The sequence below is a fragment of the Lonchura striata genome, chromosome 1 (genome assembly GCF_050655825.1).
Source record: "Lonchura striata isolate lonStrDom1 chromosome 1, ASM5065582v1, whole genome shotgun sequence".
Classification (NCBI taxonomy): Eukaryota; Metazoa; Chordata; class Aves; order Passeriformes; family Estrildidae; genus Lonchura; species Lonchura striata.
The window spans coordinates 36,448,646-36,467,806 of record NC_140703.1 but is presented as its reverse complement, the minus strand read 5'-3'; the positions used below and the strand labels follow the sequence as shown (position 1 = coordinate 36,467,806).

The window sequence follows — 19,161 nt, the reverse complement described above, 5'->3', positions numbered from 1 at the left end:
GTGCTCGGGCTACAGGCAGCGCCGGCCAAGCGCCACCACGCCGCGACCACGCGGGCTCATTCGGCTCAGCCCCCAAGACGAGCGGGGTCCCTGCGGCCCGCTGAGCCCCGCAGGCGGCGGCGAGCGCTTTCCCAGCGGCGGCAAAGGCGCTTTCCCGGCGGCGGCAAAGGCGCTTTCCCGGCGGCAGGGCGGTTTCCCGGCGGCGGGAAAGGCGCCGCTCCGCCGGCCCGGGGGCTCCAGCCCGGGCAGCGCGGCCGCTTTACGGCACAGCCGTTCGAACCTCCGCGTCCGCGCTTTGCGGCTGCGTGGCGGTGGGTGGGGGGCGGGGAAGATGTCTGAGCGGGGAGAAGCCCCGGCGGCGGCACCGGCGGGAGAGATGCCGGCGAAGAAGCAGAAGCTGAGCAGCGACGAGAACAGTAACCCCGGGGACATGTCCGGCGACGAGAACGTGAGGCCGGGCGAGGGGCAGGCGGCGCGGGCGGGGGGCTGGCGCGGCGGGAGCGCGCGCGGCGGCGCGGGGCCTCGCGGCGGGGGCGGGCGGGAGCGCGCGGGAGGAGGAGGGGCCGCCCCGGGCCGCCGTGAGGGGACATCGCCCTCCGGGACCCCCCGGGTGGCTCCCGGGCCGGGGAGGGCGTGAGGGAGGAGAGGGAGAAGGGGTCTCGGCCCAGCCGTCCCGGCTCGGTGGCCGCCGGAGGGAGGCCCCGGTGGGAGAGACCGGGCAGGGTCTGGGGGAGAGGCGCCCGCTGTGCTTCCACGTGGGTGAAAGTGGATTTGCGGCCCAAGCTGTGAGCGGGCGCTGTCTCGAGCTCTGCTTCCAAACGTCACACTCTTTTTTAAAATTTTCCCTGCAAACCAGCAGCATTTTCCATCTTTCTTGTAGTTTTGTATCGTGTGTCTTCACTGTCACGTTGTAGAGTAACATGCAGCACGAGTTTATGTGTGCAGCCTTTTGGTGAATGAAAAGTAGGAGATGGTGCTCATAAACTACTGTCAGCAGAAGGCAGCGGGGATGGCGTCTATAATCTCTAAGTTAGGTGAAATTCTAGTGTTCAGAGCAAAGGTAATGTGATTGATGTAGAATAACTTTATACCTGAAAGGTAAACTTAATCTAAGGTATCGACCAGTCACTTTATGTAGTTACTGGTGTGGAGAGGGGTTGTGTAGTTACTCTGTGTGTTTTATAATGTGTAGAAGTTTCTTTTCTGCACTTATCCAGCTAGTGAGGGAACTGGACTAAATCCTCCACAACGTTTGGAAGTGGTGCTTGTGAGGTGACAGGCAAGTTTGAGATGTTCCACACCGCTGCTCTTGTTTTTTTTTTTTTTTTTCATAGCTTAGCAGCATTTGTGGATCCAAATGTAATTTGGTGACATATGTTCAGGCTTAATTTGTTGTCAGTTGTAGGCTATCATTGAGTGTGGAATAGGTTGCCCCATCTCTGGAGGTGTTTAAGGCCAGGCTGGATGTGGCTCTGCACAGCTTGGTCTAGTGAAAGGTGTCCCTGCCTATGGCAGTGGGCTGGACTAGATGATCTTTAAGGTGCCTTCCAATAGAAATCACTCTGATTATATGATTCTCTGATTCTCTTATGTGGGTTGCCTCAGTGGTGAAGGGATTCTTTTTCCAAGAGTTTGTTACTGGACTCCACAACTCCTGCAAGATGGGGGATTCGGTTTAAAAGTTGACATAGTTGTGTTGATTTGGAGAAAGGGTGTGTTTTGCTCCACAGGTGTCCCGCATGCAGGTTTGTTGGTTATGTGGTAGTTGCAGATACATGGTATAGCTGCACCACACCAGCTGCTTGGTATTCTCACGTTGGCGGTATCTGTCTAGTCCAGAGAAAACTTCAGTCTTGTCAAGTATTAAAATTCTGACATGTGCACTTGGGAGATGAGAGTTGGGCAAGCTCTGATTTTTTTTTTTTAGGGTAAAGGAGAAGAAACAGGAAAACTTAAAAAATGTTAAATTTGGTTATGAATATTAGTGGAGGGTTGGCTCTTTTAGGGGTCCAATGTGAAGGGAATTACTCCAGATTTGGGCAGTACACTTACGGGCTGTTGTGGTATCTTTCCTCCTTTTGTCCTCTGAATGTCCTGTTTTTCAGAGTTGTTGGACAAACAAAGGCTAGTACACCTCTTCAGGCTCCTGATAATACAGACATGAAACTGGGACAGAGAATGAATGCTTGGTGGGAATTGGTGTATTAATGTTTATAGTTGACCTCATTCCATATTCCTAGTGGAGTTCCTAGCGCAGCTTTGTGAATCTCCTACAGTGACAGGCTGTTCTCTGCCTCTGTCTCCCTTAGTTCAGCTCTAGAAATTACTTAGCCTAGCATGAGATGTTTTCCCCCCACTAGTCTGATGGAAAGTGAACTATCTTGCCAGAAAAAATGGGAAAAGTTGATTTTTAACAAGCTGAACGTACTCATTTGGAAACACAGGGTTGGCAGGTACAATGCAGATGAAGGTACTGTGCTCTGTGACGGGTGATACAGGGAAATGTCCTTTTAAACAGTGCCCTGCAGTCAGACCACACAGGAAATTGTAGTTTCTGCTGATTATCCAAAGCCAATTTAAAATCTCTCAGCAGCTAGATGGGGTGTTTTGTGTATTTGTGTTTTTTCAGTTTTCACCATTCTTATCTTACACTAATGGTTGGAGGGCAAATTGGATTAGTTAGCTGATCAGAATTTAGCTTTTAGTGGAAACAAGTGAGTATCTGTGGTACAGGGGGGAGAGGAGGAACTTTGTCTTCTGATGTTGATGCTGCCCCGCTGCAGAACCGTGCTGTGAGTGGTGCTGCTGAGAGTGCACAGAAGCCTCAGAATGGCTCGGTTCTTGGTAAGGTCAAGCCTCATGTTTTTTAAAAAACAACTATTCTTCAGTTCTTCAGAAGTACTCATTTCATCTGGATCAAAGATGTTTTCTAGGGGAAGCAGCTGCTTTATCTCTAGACATTTTCTTAAGAGCAGCTACCAGTATTCTGAAGAAACGTCACTAGATCACAGTTCATAGCTCTCCCTCTTGGATTAGGCCTCATGTGATTCATGTTCTGTTTCTAGAGAGGAATGCTATTATGCTGGCATTAGATTTAAATACATGAATCTAAATAACACCAAGGCCTGAGAGATCTGTTTGTATGAATGACAAGAAGAAGTGAAAAGGCCAAGTGCTGCAAGATTAGTTGAATTTATGCAGCAATTATGATCTCTTTGTGACAGTCTATATAATTTTGGATGTTTTCAGGATGATGCTGTTAGTATTGAAAGTGGTACTAACACTGAACGCCCTGATACGCCAACAAACACTCCTAATGCACCAGGAAGAAAAAGCTGGGGGAAAGGAAAATGGAAGTCGAAGAAGTGCAAATATTCCTTCAAATGTGTAAATAGTCTAAAGGTAGGTATGCATGAGCTTCAGGGAATGCTTGGGCATCACTTACTGGCAGCAGTGTTAATGTTGGCTGTGAGACAGCGTCAAGCTAGAGACTTTTAAATATCTTTAAGCACTTATGTTCCATGCTGATTTGAAGCAGGTAACTTTCTTTCTTGGAATAGCGAAAGTTTTGAAGAAAAAAGATACTGAGAAATAGGAAACAGTAGATAGTGCTGAAGTTAACCTTGTTTTTGTACAGTTTGCAAAGTTTTGTGTGATGCTGTGATTATATATTTCATTGAAGCTGTAGATGATAAATATAAGAAGTTGGATAAACAAGTTGAACTAGAACAAAACCTGTGACAACTCCATGCAAAACACAGAACCTGCTCAGATTTCTCTGTGCTGATAAAAAACCCAAACAAATCAACCCAACAATCTTAAGAGTAGCTTTTTCCTCACACTTAACCAGATTAGGTATTTTCTGTGCTCTGGCAGTATCATAGCTACTTGTGCAGTGCAATTTGGTTAATTTATTGTGAGTGTTGGGATCATGCGTTAGCACCTGATTCAGGCAGTGTGTATCTTCCTGTGTAACACCTGATGGTTTTAAGATATGTGGATTGATGGTCTTTATTGCTTGTTCTGCTCTTTTAGCATAGTGCTGTTTTCTTCCGCACTGGTGACAGACTATGGTGGACTGAATGAGTTTTCTCATTCGTGACTATTTTACTCTGTCAGGATGTTCTTATTTTCCTGATTCCTCAGCCTCATGTGGGATATTTATGTGGCAAGATGGGAGTTATGGCAAACTCTGTGAGGATCTGTGTAGCTCAGCAGTGGATATTTTCTGCAGAATTGCTCTAAGAGTATTTTTTCATTCCCCTATGCTTAATTGGGGAGCTGTGGTGATGTGGCTCCTTTTCTGAGCTTTGTCTTCAGGCTGCCGTAGTGAAACACTGGGGTACATGAGCGGGAGGGGATGAAAGGTTTGGAGCGTGGAAACCTTCTAAATGAGTTTTGCCACTGGAGAAACTGTGATACGAAGTTACACTGACAAAAGTATCTGAGAAACAAATTGATCTTATTGTGTTCTTGAAGTATAAAAATTGCCTCCAGACTTTTGAGGGTGTAGGAGGAAGGGAAGTTATTTCATTTCACCAAGGTAGGCAGCAGTTCCTGTGATTCGCGTGAATCGCCCCCACGGATGGTGCTATTTGTGGCTTCAAGTCATACTTCAAACACAGACATGGGCCTTTGGACACCCAAAACAAGTTCTGAGCTTTGTTACTCGTACTTGTTTTCTGTCTGCAGACAAAGATGGTTAGTACTTCCCAAGTGTCTTCTGGGGAAACAAAACATTCCCTCACCCCAGTGTCAATCCAGACCCCACTGTAGGGTGATCCAAAAGACCAAGCTGTGAAACTAAGCAATCCCCGACTTCCTTGGATTTGGATCAGGATCTGGGAACAGATTCCTGTGCAAGTGGAATCAAGCTATGAGGGAGTAAATGTAGCATTTCAACTAAGTGGGGTATTTTTATTAGCTTTTCTCCCCATTTCTCTTTGGTCTGAAATCAATGGTAGTAATAAGAGATGTGCATGTTAAGACAAAGACCTAAGTAGCAGCCAAATTTGGTTATTTACTTCATGATTGAGGAAGCCTCTCTTCTTTTCCTTTTCCCAGTCTTCCATACTAACTTTGCAGGTACTCTGGAGAAAACTGTAATGATTGAATGTTGTATATAGGTTTAGAAAGACACTTGTGACTCTTTGAGTACTGTGTCATATATCTCCTAGTTTATATGTTTTTGAACTATGCTGTAAGATGCAGGTATTGAAGTTAATGAAGGATCTACATGATTTAAAGATCATAGAAATTAATGTTCTTTAGGTGTGTATAAATTACATGTTTTTCCACTTTTGCACTTTTGGTTTTCCCCTCTTATTTTGTTTTTTAGTTTTTTCTTTGGGGAAACAAATATAGCCATTACTGTCTGCTTTGAGTGTTAAATGATTATGACTCAGCCTGAAAAGCTCAGTGCTTGCTAAATACGCGTTTTAAACACTACTTTGGGAGTTATTTTGAATGAAATTTAAGCATCGGGAAAACAAAAATACAACTTGGAAAATGTCAGGAAATAAAAAAACCTGCCTTTATTCTTTATGGAGTAGTATGTTACTTATAAGATGTACTGAAAAATCTTTGCTTTCTGTGGGCTGAATGGAAATAGGGTTTATAAATGAGCATATACAGCTAGCACTGTTGCATATCCTTATCTATCTATATATATTTTGCTGATAAGTCTTTTGGCAGAAAACAGTGTATATTTTGCTTTGTTGTGCTGCCTTTAAAGCAATGCAATTATTTTCCCTACCTTTTACTTCTGCTTAAGGTGTGTGATTAAGATGTAAGCAGCTTGGTGTTGTCTCAGCTTCTATTTGCTGTCCCCTGACCTGGGAACCAGCATCCAATACCACGCAGAATTCTAGCTTGTTGGTGTGTAATGGAAACTAAATGTAACTAAACCCGCTGCCCACAATGGCTTACTTCCACTTCTGGGAACTGGAAATGCATGTGTGAGTTGTTGGTTCCCCACTGGCAGTGTGGGTGACAAAGATTTAAAGGCATTCATGCAGGTGATTATTTTTGCCATCGTAATGACTTCACTGTCTAAAACCAGGTCTGATCTTACTTTTGATTGAAACCAAGTTGGTGTTGAGTGAGTAAGGCTGGAACTCACCACTGATTGTTTATTTATTTGCTTTTGTAGCATTAGGTCTGTTTTCTTGTCTTCCTTCTTTCTCTAGTACCCAAAGAAGCTGGGTGCTTTGGGTTTCATGCCCTTTATTCATAGCAGGGACGAGATGGCATTTCACAATTTTACTTTTGGACGGGTATCTGGGTCACTTTTGTCTGTACAAACCAGTGTCAGATTTGTGTCACATACTTGGCATCTGAGCATAACCATCATGTACGACACCTAGAATAAAATGTTTTGGAAAACCTCCTTCATTGTTTAGCATTTGGGACAAAAATTAGAGCAGACAAGTATTTTCAAAATAGCTATGTGCTGTCTGACCACTGGGTATGTTGGGAGTTTAAATAGGAGCAGAGCTTCTGCAAATACCTTGGTATCTTCCTGCAAGAGCCTTCCCTCCACCTGGCTGCTTCATCCATCAAACAGCAGCAAAACTGCAATATATACAAGCAGGCTCCTGGAGATTGTAGCACTTGGTGTGAGAAATATAGTGTGGGTGAAGTAAGTAGACTAAAGACATTTGTCTCGCAGAGTAATTTTTTCCAGGGAAATAGGTTTTCTTTGAAAAAGCTTGCAAAATGCTTTAGGTATGTACTCAAATATAAAAATATGGAAACAGTATAGCACTCTGTTATATATGTCTACTTATTACCTTAGTCTGGGTCCTACCTAAAAAATCAGGAATTTATTGCAACTTATTCTGGAAAAATATCCTCTCTTGAGGACGAAAAACATACTGCTTTTAACTTTCCATATTTTATTAAATTTATCAGAAACAGGACATACAACAGAGAACAAGGTTGTTCCAGAAAAACAAATAGAAAACCTTTATTATCTCTGTAATAAAGCAGTGGGAACCCATGCATTTTACCTATATTATCTTCATGTGATATGTTAGAAACACTCACTATTCAGCAGCAGGAACTCCTTCAAGCAGAAATTTGAAACCAAGTTATTATTAGTGGAAAAACTTTATTAAGCATTTTCAATTTGATCTCTTAGCCATTCTCTTCAAACAAGACTTGAATACACTCAAAATTTGAGGCTACCAAGTCAAATTAATAAATTCATTGCTAAAAAATAAAATTAATAAATGTATTGCACATAAAAAATCATGGCCATGTGTATGCAATTTTATGGCTTATGGTTTTCCTCATTCTTCATTTCTAGTTCAGCTTTATAGATACTTTACAGATACAGAATACCTGTTTTTTCCTTTTGTCCTGGGATTACTAAGAACCCTGCTACCTTTACCTTTCTTAATATCCTATGCCTCTCATCTCATAAAGCCATTAGTTTGTGTTTTTGTGTTATGATGACTAATACTTTGAGTTAAGCTTTGAACAATTCTTTTAATCTGTATTGAGCTTTGAAAGTTGTTACCTCTCTTAAGAATTGCAAGAGGGCCTTCATCTCTGAAAGATTTTCTGTTGTCTGTTTCTAGCTCTTCTAGTTATTTCTGTTCGTAACAGATACTGCCTTTCTCAGTAAATAATGGTATTTACAATTTTTTCCGGACTTCCTTTACTTTTCTTTTTCTGAGGAGTGTTAGACTCCCTACTCACACCCCCTCCTCGAATTTATTCTTTGGTTTTGGATAGGCCAAAGCTGCCAGGGCTGGTACTTCTTGTGTTGTCTCTGAAGTGCTGCCATTTGAAGGCTGCTGAACAGCCATCATGAGACACTTCCTTCCTGCCTGCACTGTCCCAGACAGTCCCCTGTGGGGAGGCACTTTAATGAACATTATTCTTGCTGAAAACATCCTGTCAGAACAGGCCAAAATACTGTTATCAATTATTAACAAGCACCACCATATTCATCACAATTCATAAACATACCTCCTTTTTTTTTTCTCTCAAACTGTTGTAAGTTGTATAAAAATAATACTTGGCATTTCTTTGGTAACTATTTGTAAAGGCGATCTGAAAACAGTTTGTAGACATGAACTTTGTAACAGTATTGTGACACACTTGAGAGAATTCCTTGTGTCTGTGACAAAAGTTACAAGACTTGACTGTAATGCAATGGTTAAATGCGGCCCTTCTCCATCCTTATACCAATATAATTCTTCTTTTTCCTAGTATTTCTTCCCTGTGAAGTTGCAAATCCTTGTGTATAAGTAATTAGGATAGAAAATGTGTATAGATATGACCTCAGATGCAGAAGTTGCCTTACTGAAAATTGTAAAACAAAATACTGGAGCAGCAAATACAACTTGGGAGTTCTGCCAGCTTCTAAGCATAACTGAGACAACATTTCTTTCCATTTACTTTTTGAAAGGTTGGTGGGGAAAGAAAAGGGAGGGGTGTGTTTTTTGAGAATATTCCTTTAACCTCCCTTTAAGACAGCCAAGTTAAAATGTGGTGTTTCAAAATTATGACTCTTAACTGTTCACTGTCTAAAATTATACTGACTGTGAACCCATTAGTTTGAGGAGGGAAACTTGTCAATGAAACTGTTGAATTTCACAGCAATGATATGCCTAAGAGTTTTGTTGGATTTTTTTATCTCTGAACTTACTTTACACCTATAGGAGGACCATGGCCAGCCTCTGTTTGGAGTCCAGTTTAACTGGCACAGTAAAGAAGGTGATCCTCTTGTTTTTGCCACTGTAGGCAGCAACAGAGTGAGTAATCTGTTTTTCATCATATGCCCTTCTGTGTGGTTCTGCATGCATTCCTGTTTTCAAGCAATCCCTTTACTTGTGTTTGGTATGGACACGCAATACTTAATATAAACAGACGTATTTCTAAGATATGTAGTATCTTTTATCTGGGAGAGCTGCATCCTTTGGATTGTTCTATGAAGTTGTGTTAGCTATTTGGTAGTTAAGCTATGTAGTAAAGGAAAAAGTCCTACTGCAATATGCACAGGGGATAAGGAAGAGGTTCATAAATGTATCTTCTCAATAAAATTACTCCTCATAAATGTTATTATTTTCTAAAGGTCATGTATTCATATATACAGGATGAGAACTGTCTGCAACAGTGGCTGGCTGATGCCAGCCAGCTCAGTAGCTAAATTAATGGCCTGTGTTGAGTGAATTTATAGATTTCCTCTGAACAATGTTCAGTGTCATTTCAGTCTTGAGATTAACCCCTGAGAAGTGTGTTTTACGTAAGTGTTTTGAATAAATGAGAAGTGTTTCATTTCTAGGTTTGTTCTGCCTGGCAAGTCACCAGAAACACTGAAGTAAATTTAAGCAAGGTTTCATTGAGTTGTTAAACTAAGTTTAAGCAAGGTATCAATGACTCACTACAAGACCAAGTTATGTTAGAGATAACTGCAGTAATTAATTCCAACAAGGCTTTATCTTATTAGGGCAATTCAAATAATGGACTTTAATATCTGGGAAGGACAGCTGACAAGTCCTGGAATGATGCTTTACAGAAGCTGCTGTGGGCATTCTTTTATCAAACCATTTCTACCTGGTAAACAAATGGATGATGGATGAAATCTAAACCATAGAGGCACTCTACCTCTCCCCATCAGGCAGTCAATAAGTGGATGCATGTGATTTCCTTTTGAAATGTCACAGCTAAGCAGCAGTCTCTCTCATTTACTTATTTTTTTCCCTCCAGGTTACTTTATATGAATGTCATTCCCAAGGAGAAATCCGTCTGTTGCAGTCTTATGTGGATGCTGATGTATCCTTTTAGGTTAAATACCCACATGTTTGCTTCTTCTTTATGAAAAATCAAGAGGCTTTGTAGGAAAAAGCATGGAAATGTTTTGTCTGTGATTTAATACTTTACTCATGTGGTGCATTCTTTATGTAAGGTCCAAGTCTTGCCTCTTTCCCACATCCTAGAATCCCTCCTGCTGAAAATATGTTAAAAACGCAGACTCGGGGACCAGACTGTATTTAAAATACTTGAAACCTGATTCTCCATCAGTTTAATCTTCCCAACACTAATATTTGTATAATGTTTCCCTGCTTTACAGTGGTCTCAGTTACTGTGAATTGGACCTGGGTTTAAAGACTAAGAATATTTTTGTTGATTGTTTGCAATACACGTCATTAGCTTGTGAACTCGGTTGTGATTCATTATTCCCGATCAAAGGTGATGCCATGAAAGACAAGGTGTTCTTTTACGTTATGGAACAGAAGTTAGGAAATCAACATCTGTAGAAATGGTGATGTTGCTGGTATTTGCAGGTGTATAATTAAATGTGTGTATTTTTCTTATGGGCTCCCGCAGAAACTCCAGCACTTGGATAAAATAGCAACAGGTTTGTTTAAAATAAAATATTGTTTTAAAAAAGAAAAAAAAAATGTCCTGCTTATTCTGTGATCCTTAACTTGAGGCATTGTAGGCAGATGAAAATTTCTATACCTGTGCATGGACATATGACAGCAATACAAGCCATCCTCTTCTGGCTGTGGCAGGATCCAGGGGTATTATTAGGATAATTAATCCCATTACAATGCAGTGCATAAAGGTGAGTGTTCAAAACTTTGAGATACAGCTTGTGCTTCAGTAAGGCACGACACCTTTTTCTTCTAAGTACATGTAAACGTGAGGGGAAATGGTAACTTGGTCTCTGAATTCTATCCCAGCACTACGTGGGCCATGGAAATGCAATCAATGAACTGAAATTCCATCCAAGAGATCCAAATCTTCTTTTATCTGTAAGCAAAGGTAAGAAAAAACCTCTTTTTTTGTATAAATGAGGATACTTTGGATTGGAGTTTGGTCTTGAATATGACCAAAAACCTTAATGATTTTTTTTTTTTTATGAATGGCACTGAACAAGTTTACTTTTAAAGTTGAGAGCAAATTATGCTTTTACATGGCTATATATTTTATACTTAGTAAATCCATGGCCTACAACTGTAACTCCAGCTATGGTGCCAAGGGATTGTGAATAGTGCTGCTTTTTAGGAAAGAAGAATCCTGAGCCTTGGGTTTGCTCTTTACTTTCTGACAGTTGAAATTTTTTCAGTTGTTGAATCACGTTGCCATCTAGTGGGGACCTCTTAACGTTGCAGACAGCATTCACCATCCCGTTCATGGGGAAAAACTTGGATTGTCTGTTGCTTGGGAACTTCAATTGGACTCTGTGTAAAAAGCAATTTAGTAAAGGAAGTTTGTGGTGTAGTGTCTTATGGGCTTGTCCAGAAAGTTCTAACAGTCATGACTTGCTGATCTTGACTGTTCTGTTAAATAAGGGAATGATCTGCCACAAGATGCTAAGCCTGCAGGAATTTTTGAGTTAGAAACATTCACTTAAGGGGACTTTTGACTTTAGCTTATTTGAACTTACCAATGAAGCTACATGAGAACAGGAGTTGGGAAGCTCTCTAATGCTTGCAGTGGTTAAGTTGGTGCTGTAAACATCCAGTTTCTCTATATAATTTTTAGGTTCTCTTTATAATAATGTTTTGACATCAGCCATAGTCTTACAAGTTTTAATGTGCGATCTCTGGACCAGGCGCTATCGCTGAGAAGACATGAGAATATTTGGGCTGTTAGAACTGCTTGGCTGAGAGATTATTAAAAAAAGAGGAAAATATTTGGGACTGCGTGGCCACCTGTTTCCCTTCTGGGATTTTGAGTGTTGCTGTAATTCAATGCAATGTACTTGTGGAATCCAAAAGGGAAATACACTAGAGGCTCCCACTTCCAAACAGGAGATACACTAGAGGTTCTTCATTAGAAATTGTTATAACTTTCTTAAAATAAATGAATTAGTCTGATTGACTTTGGAATACATATTGTTTATGTAAACAGTTTTTCCCTTCCTTACTGACTGTGGTTCACCAAGATAATGTTCTAAAGGCTAAAGAATGGAAAATCACTGCTTTTCTGAATGTTGATATTAAAATGGCAGAAAGGAATTCTAGCATTTTTTGATACATAAAATTGTTTTTATGACTGATTAATAGCATATTTATCTGAGATCAGACTTTTCTTTGCTTTTTGGATGAACTAAAGATCCAAGCGTGTTTTTGCTAGAAACTATCCTTAGGGTAGGGGGTGGGCAACTATAGAATTACTTTTAACAGTAAGTTAGTTATAAGAGCAATTTCAGTTAATGCAGTTCTGTTGTTTCCAAAAAAAAAAAAGAATAATTAAGTGCTTTTTTGATGTTGACATAAAGACATGTTACTCAAAGTGATTAAGCTGAATATATTATTCAAATGTGCATATAAAAAGCAGCATGTAATTCTATTTGTTCTTTATAGATCATGCATTGAGACTGTGGAACATCCAGACAGACACGCTGGTTGCAATATTTGGAGGAGTAGAAGGGCACAGGGATGAGGTGTTAAGTGCAGTAAGTGGAAGACCGTGGGGCAGTGATTTAGATTTACAAAGGGTAGCAGGCAACTTTTTATCCTCCTGTGCATTGTTTAGGTATTATAGCTACTTAAAAATAACCACCTGGAAGTGCATAAATACTGTTTTAAGGGGATAGACACCTTTAAATGTCAGGTGGTTTGATTGATGTGGCCACTTCTTACAGACAGGATCTGTGTGTTTCAGTAGCTGGTTTACTCTGAGTGCAGCCTAGAAGTGAACAAAATAGGGCTCAGTGGCTCTAGAAAGAGTAAAAAATTTCATGATGGTCCCACTTTCGCAGTTCTTGAGTTCTCATCAAGTGAAAGCAGCATAAGCAAATAAACATGGAGAGACATGGTAGTGAAGGAAAGAAGTTTGAGTTAAATTATTTTTCAGTGGCTGTGAACAGACACTGGTACCCAGCAAACATCAAGCAGAATAATTAACTTTTAATGTGCTTTTCTTAAGAACTCTTTTCATTCCTGTTGTGTGACCTGTTGTGAAAGGTGAGGGGTGCATCTTTAGGAAACCTGACACTATTGTTCACCCATGTCATAGTCCTGGAATTCTGCCAGAGTTGCTCCTAGGGAACTTAGTGAAGGAGGAGAACTAGCTGTAGATTCACTGTCTGTCAGTGCATTTGAATATGTCTCTCTTGAGAGAGACTAAATATAATTACTAAGATGCTGTGCTGCTTTGCAGTGAGCTGGATTATATTTTTAGTGTTTTTATATTTGAAATATTCAGTTTTATTGCATGCTCTGTGCATAAAATGCTGTTTTGATGGAAATGATGGAATAAAATCTGAGTTGATATAATGCAGCCTAGGATGGGAGTGCTCAAAATTATTTTATATACATAGGATTATGATCTTCTTGGTGAAAAAATCATGTCCTGTGGGATGGATCACTCTCTAAAACTCTGGAGAATTAATTCCAAGAGAATGATTAATGCTATCAAAGAGTCTTATGAGTACAACCCAAACAAAACCAACAGGTATGTAGTCTTCATCTCCTTGTCTGTCTTTACAGCACGTGAATACTATCAATGGTCCAGGTTAATTCCATTCCGTATTGGGAGTTTTTGGGTAGTGATGTGGATGTTGAGTCTCACTAGACTGTGTGTCGTCTTCTTGTTTGCTTCACTGGAATTTTATTGAATTCTGATTCAAAGTCCTGAAATTTTTATTTTCAATTATTTCTTATTTGCTAGACTAGATTATTATCTTAAAGCTTGTATTTCATGCATTTCAAGATGTCAGTATCTTATTTTCATATCTTCTCATCTCAGGATTTCTAGAATGGAATAAAATATATGTAATTAAATGTGTCAGATAATCTTATATTGAGTAGTCAATTATTGTGTATTATTTTACTTTGGGGTGGGGAAAAACTGCATAGTAATAACTTTAAATTTTTATTATTCTCTGGTTTGACCTCAGATATGAGTAAATTATTAAGTAAACATAGCAATTAGATACATGATAGATAAATCCTCCTTTATGAAGTTCTTCAACTTTTTGATCTTAACTTCCAGTTAAACCATTGAGAGAATTGAAGAGTCTAAAACACAGTGAACATGTTCAGCAATGAGACTAGCTGTGAAAATACTCTGGCTTTTTTTGGTAATGTTACCAAATATTAAATGATGCTTTTTAGCCTGCTTTTTTTAAAATGATGATTTTTTTTTTTTTAAGTATGCATTTCTATTTAACAATTTAGATGTTGCAGAAGCAGCATCAGGAAGACTGAGCTTTAAGTAGTTCTTGAAGTATTTGGTGACAGGCATTGTATTCAGCATCTGAAGGATAGTTTTACTCAGCACTATCTCTGCACAGTCTTTTACATGGGAAACTTAGTTATTTCATTAGGAATGAGGATGAAAACAAGGACTATTACTATTAAAAAGAAAAACAAGCTGCATACAGAATCTACTTTAAGACTGTTAAAAAGTTGGGCTTGTTCTTTTAACATTGAAATATGTTAAGACTGGTTATTAAAAATTACACTTGTGCTTCTGGGTTTGTATTTATGAACCTCACTTGGCAATTTTCTCCATAGGCCTTTTGTTTCCCAGAAAATTCACTTTCCTGACTTTTCTACAAGAGACATACATAGAAACTATGTTGACTGTGTGCGATGGCTGGGAGACCTAATTCTTTCCAAGGTAATGCTGCAGCTTTTTCAGCTACATAACATTTATTTGCTGGTCCTGAGGGTCCTAAACCTTAGAAATTTTATTAGCGTGTGGGTCTTGGGTTAAATTATTGTCTTGTGTCAAATGGTTTTGTAGAGTGTGTTGGGAATTCTGTCACCTGTGAGGATGTGTGGGTAAGCAACTTATACTTAAAAAGCAAAATTATTCCTATAGCTGTACTCTGCTACAAGTAAAGGGTTTCTAGCTAACCAGAATCTGCACAGAACATATGGAAAGGGAATCTTTAGATACTATTTAGTGATCCTGCTAAAGAGTGAGATGAGGTCTGCCATAATGGAGTATCTTTTGATTAACTTGTTGTGTCCACTAGTAACATTGGTTTGCAGATACTAAAGCAGGCTGTCCAACTGCCTTGATGCCAGCAATTAGTGACTGCACTGTCCTGTTAGTCAAAAGGATTGAGTAAACAATCCTCAAAACAATGTAAATTTAAGCTGCTTATGAAATTGTGTTTGAGCACATCTGGGTGACTTCATCTGAAGCGGGTGAGGGGGAGCTCCTGCAGTCCCATTACCTGGCAAAGCTGTGAGGCCATTAGGTTACCAGTGATGGACAGTGATTATTGTTGGTAATGTGCCTGTGAGTTAAGGGCAGAGGTGAGATTTTCAGCTCTGCTTTTCATAGTGTCATTGGGGAAGCTGTGAGAGATTAAATGTTTGCTTATAGTTGGACTGGTTCTGCAATATAATACAGGTGATTTTTCATTTCATTGTTTCACTCCAGTCTTGTGAAAATGCCATTGTTTGCTGGAAGCCCGGCAAGATGGAAGATGATATAGATAAAATCAAGCCCAGTGAGTCAAATGTGACCATTCTTGGGAGATTTGATTATAGCCAGTGTGACATATGGTACATGAGATTTTCAATGGATTTCTGGCAAAAGGTATGTGTCTGACTTTGCTATATTTGAAGGTGTGTAACTTTTCATTGATTACATGTTTATGGGCATAGGAAGGGTCTTAGTTCATGTGATGTTTGAGAAACAGAATGGTTTGCTTTAAGGGACTTTATATGAACCTGCAGGAGCTCCAGATTTTTCATTCTGGGTTCTGCCTGTAGGAAAAATTTCCACAAAATAAATACTAATTTTCCACCAGCAATAAGATTCCTGATGTCTTCATCCCCTGTCTGCAGAGATTGATAAATTGGAAGAAAGGAGGCAAATTCTATGTACTTCTGACTCCTCCAACAAACTCATTAAGTCATTCATGTTTAATGTTCACACACAGTTTATCAGCTCTATAACCTCTATAAAATTCTGACTTCATTCTTTGAGGGAGTATTTTAAAACCTCTTTATCCACTGCTTTTTTTTTAAGATGCTTGCTCTGGGGAATCAGGTTGGCAAACTTTATGTTTGGGATTTAGAAATAGAGGATCCACATAAAGCCAAGTGAGTACTTTATTTTGTTTTTGCTAAGACAGGGAGTTGGGGTACTTTTCTTTTTCCTTTCCTGATTATAGAGAAATTCTTTACAGTACTACTTACTTTCCATTATAACTAGTAGGGAGATGAACATTGTGAGCCCCTGAAGGTTAATGTTTATTATATCTCGCTGATTTATAAATTATTTTATATTAATGCCAAAAGGTCCCAGTTGGATTGTGCTGGCTACCATGCGTAGATATAGTAAAAGGCAATTTATTTCTCACAGAGTTTTTGCTAATTGGGTGGCATTTTGGAAAGCCATTAAGTGAAGATGTGCTAGGAGAGTGTAGCACATGACAAAGGCGAGATAGGTGACAGGACTGGAGTAAAAAAGGAGAGCGTAAAGGTAAACTATGAGCACAGCGTGGAGAAAACACTGTGGCTTTCTACTTCCTCACCTGTGTTGCCAGGCAATTTCACAGCTTGTCTCTTAGATACATATAGGTACATATGTTTGTGTGTAAACATACAAATGCAAAAAAACCCTAAACACAAAAAAAAGGCCCCAAACAAACTCACTCCCAAAAAACATTGTATATAAAATGGATATACACTGTGTATATAAATACTTAATGCATTTTATTTTTATATATCCTATATAATATCTTATACATATCTTGATATATTTATATATATAATCCATGTAAATATGTATATATGAATACATTAATGTATGGAATTCCTAGAAGTGCTACAGTCTTTAATCACATGATTCTGATTTTTCCTTCCTAACCCTGTGAAATAACACTAATTATGAAGTCCTAAATAATGTGATTCAATAAGCTTTCAGTCTTTGTGTCAACAAAATTTGGGTGGACGAGAAACAACTGTAGCTGAACAGGAAACTGCTTCCCAAGTCCTCATTTGGAATACAAAATACACCATGAAGGCCATAATCCTGTTACCTTCAATTCCTCCTAGGTCACATGAATAATGGATTACTGAAACAGTGCTCCATAATGTAGTAGGAAGATTTAACATTGCAGCTGAATAATTTTCTTTTCCTTCTAGGTGTACGACTCTTACTCACCCTAAATGTGTTGCTGCCATCCGACAGACCAGTTTTAGCAGGGATAGCAGTATCCTTATAGCTGTGTGTGATGATGCCAGTATCTGGCGCTGGGACAGATTACGATAAAGTACTTTTTCTTAATTCATAGAAGAAAATATATTTTCAAATTATAATATAGTCTGTTAACATGCTAGTTCAGTAGATGCATTTAGTGTAGACTTTCTCGAAGGTTCGGCAGGCTGGAGCTGGACTTAGTGATGTTTACATTCTGTGTATTGTTCTGCTTGAAATTGCTGCTTTTAATAAAAAGAAGTATTTTTGTAAAGTTTTCTGAATTGTCCATATTAATTATTTCCCACAAGTTTTCACTTATGGTCTAGGAAATTTCTTTGTGTAGAGCTAATGCATGAATGTATGCCAACTTGCTAGAAATTTGGTATATTTATGCTTGCAGTTGTATTTTGTGCCTTTCAAAAAGCTAATGAAGCTTTTATTCAGGGACAACACAAAGGAAATGTTACTCTTAAGAATTTAATACAAATAATTGTTAAACAATTTCTAAACATATTTTGAACTCATACTTTAAGTTGTAGATTGAAATTGATTTAATTTTCAGTAATCTCAAATTGGAATTTGCTTCTCACAATATCTGTTAATGACTGGGGGGAAAAACATTACTGGCTTTGCTTTGTGGATCACATTGTTCTATTGTTTGATTTCTGTCTAGTTACTGCATTTATCTAAAAGTTTGTTTTTGGAAATATATTTTATTGCCTCTATTGTCAATATTCCCAAATAGCCTCCTCAATGTTTTTTACTTGAATTCTAAAATCAATCATACTTCATATATGTTTAAAATGTGTGCACAGTCAATAAAAATGAAAGGAGGAAATAGATAAGAAGGCAGAAATTATTAGCAGTGATAATCTGTGTTCAAAACATTGTGTGTGTCTTGTCAGCAGGTAGTTGAAATGCTCATGTCTGTGTTAAGAAAGTGGTTCAGGACATTGCTCCGTAGCTGTGTATCTGAATGAGGAAGAAACTAAATAACACTTATTGAGGCTGAACCATTTACATACTTTTTTTCCCATTCTCTTTCCCTGCCCTTTATTTCAACACATAACATGTTACTTGAGAAGAATGTTTTAAGTTATGATGTAAATGCCAGTACAGTGTCCTTGTCAGTATCATGGTGCCTCTCTGATCAGTAGATTAAATAGTCCTGTCTGCTGCTGACTTCTTAAGTGCATATCTGACTTCTCATCTTTCAGGATTTTGTTTTTTTCTCTTTGTTACAGTTTGTGAAGCTTGTAAATTCTCTGGTTAGGATAACTACCTGTTCAGTTGGAAGTAATATGACTAAACTAGTTTTGATTTGTGTCCTTAGGAACCTAAGAAAAATGAAGCCCAGAACTGACAAGCAGTTTACAAAGTGTAGTCTGTAATATATGATTGTTTTCCTTTTTTTTCTTTTTTTTTTTTTTTTCCCCACTTTTAAATCCTTAATCTTACTACTGGGGAAGGGTAGTAGTACCACAGGTCTGTCCAAAACTAGTGTTTAATTGAGATCGATTTTGGACCTGTTTTTCTTGCACAAGCCAAATGGCTGGTACGGTCTTTCTTGTGCTCATGAGTGTCTGGTGAAGCAGACATGGTCAGGAAGCCAAGTGTAAAAGCAGAGTTGGGCAGAACTATGTTGAAGCCTGAGTACTGGAGGAAGGAAACAAATTCCTGCAGAGCTGAACACAGATCAGCTGAAGAGAGAGACAGGTGAGACTGGAGCTTGGCGAAAGTGTTAAACTTCCTGCACTTACAGAACTGCTGGCATAGTATGAGCCAGCGTTTACACAACAGCAGTGGTCCATAGACCTCATAGATCATTTTGTAGAAAGTATGAGGGGTTGGCAGAGTCTGAAAAATTATGGGGCTGGGGTGTGGTTGGGAGAGCACTCTAGAAAGGCAGTGGGAGTGCTCAGGCTTCCTGCAGCCTCAAGGAAAGAGTTTTGATTGAATTAGCTATACTAAGAACACTTGGGTTGGAGGCTGGTGCCACATAGCCTTTGCAAATGCTTTACAGTA

The 19,161-nt window shown here is 39.2% G+C and overlaps 1 protein-coding gene across 3 annotated transcripts; it reads left to right on the top strand.

The window, feature by feature from the left end:
• The first annotated feature begins 307 nt into the window (after nucleotides 1-307).
• Nucleotides 308-17,411, top strand: EED (embryonic ectoderm development). 3 transcript variants are annotated; one of them, XM_021536213.4, is made up of 12 exons: nucleotides 308-448; nucleotides 3,250-3,402; nucleotides 8,673-8,765; nucleotides 9,721-9,786; nucleotides 10,457-10,582; nucleotides 10,701-10,782; nucleotides 12,330-12,421; nucleotides 13,289-13,422; nucleotides 14,487-14,592; nucleotides 15,367-15,525; nucleotides 15,961-16,034; nucleotides 17,082-17,411. In XM_021536213.4, the coding sequence occupies exons 1-12, from the start codon at nucleotides 332-334 to the stop codon at nucleotides 17,206-17,208; spliced, it is 1,329 nt and encodes a 442-aa protein (XP_021391888.1). In that variant the 5' UTR covers nucleotides 308-331; the 3' UTR covers nucleotides 17,209-17,411. The 3 variants fall into 3 exon arrangements, with proteins under 3 accessions (XP_021391888.1, XP_021391889.1, XP_085430688.1); XM_085574562.1 differs by lacking the exon at nucleotides 308-448 and adding an exon at nucleotides 620-2,844; XM_021536214.4 differs by lacking the exon at nucleotides 15,961-16,034.
• The last annotated feature ends 1,750 nt before the right edge of the window (nucleotides 17,412-19,161 follow it).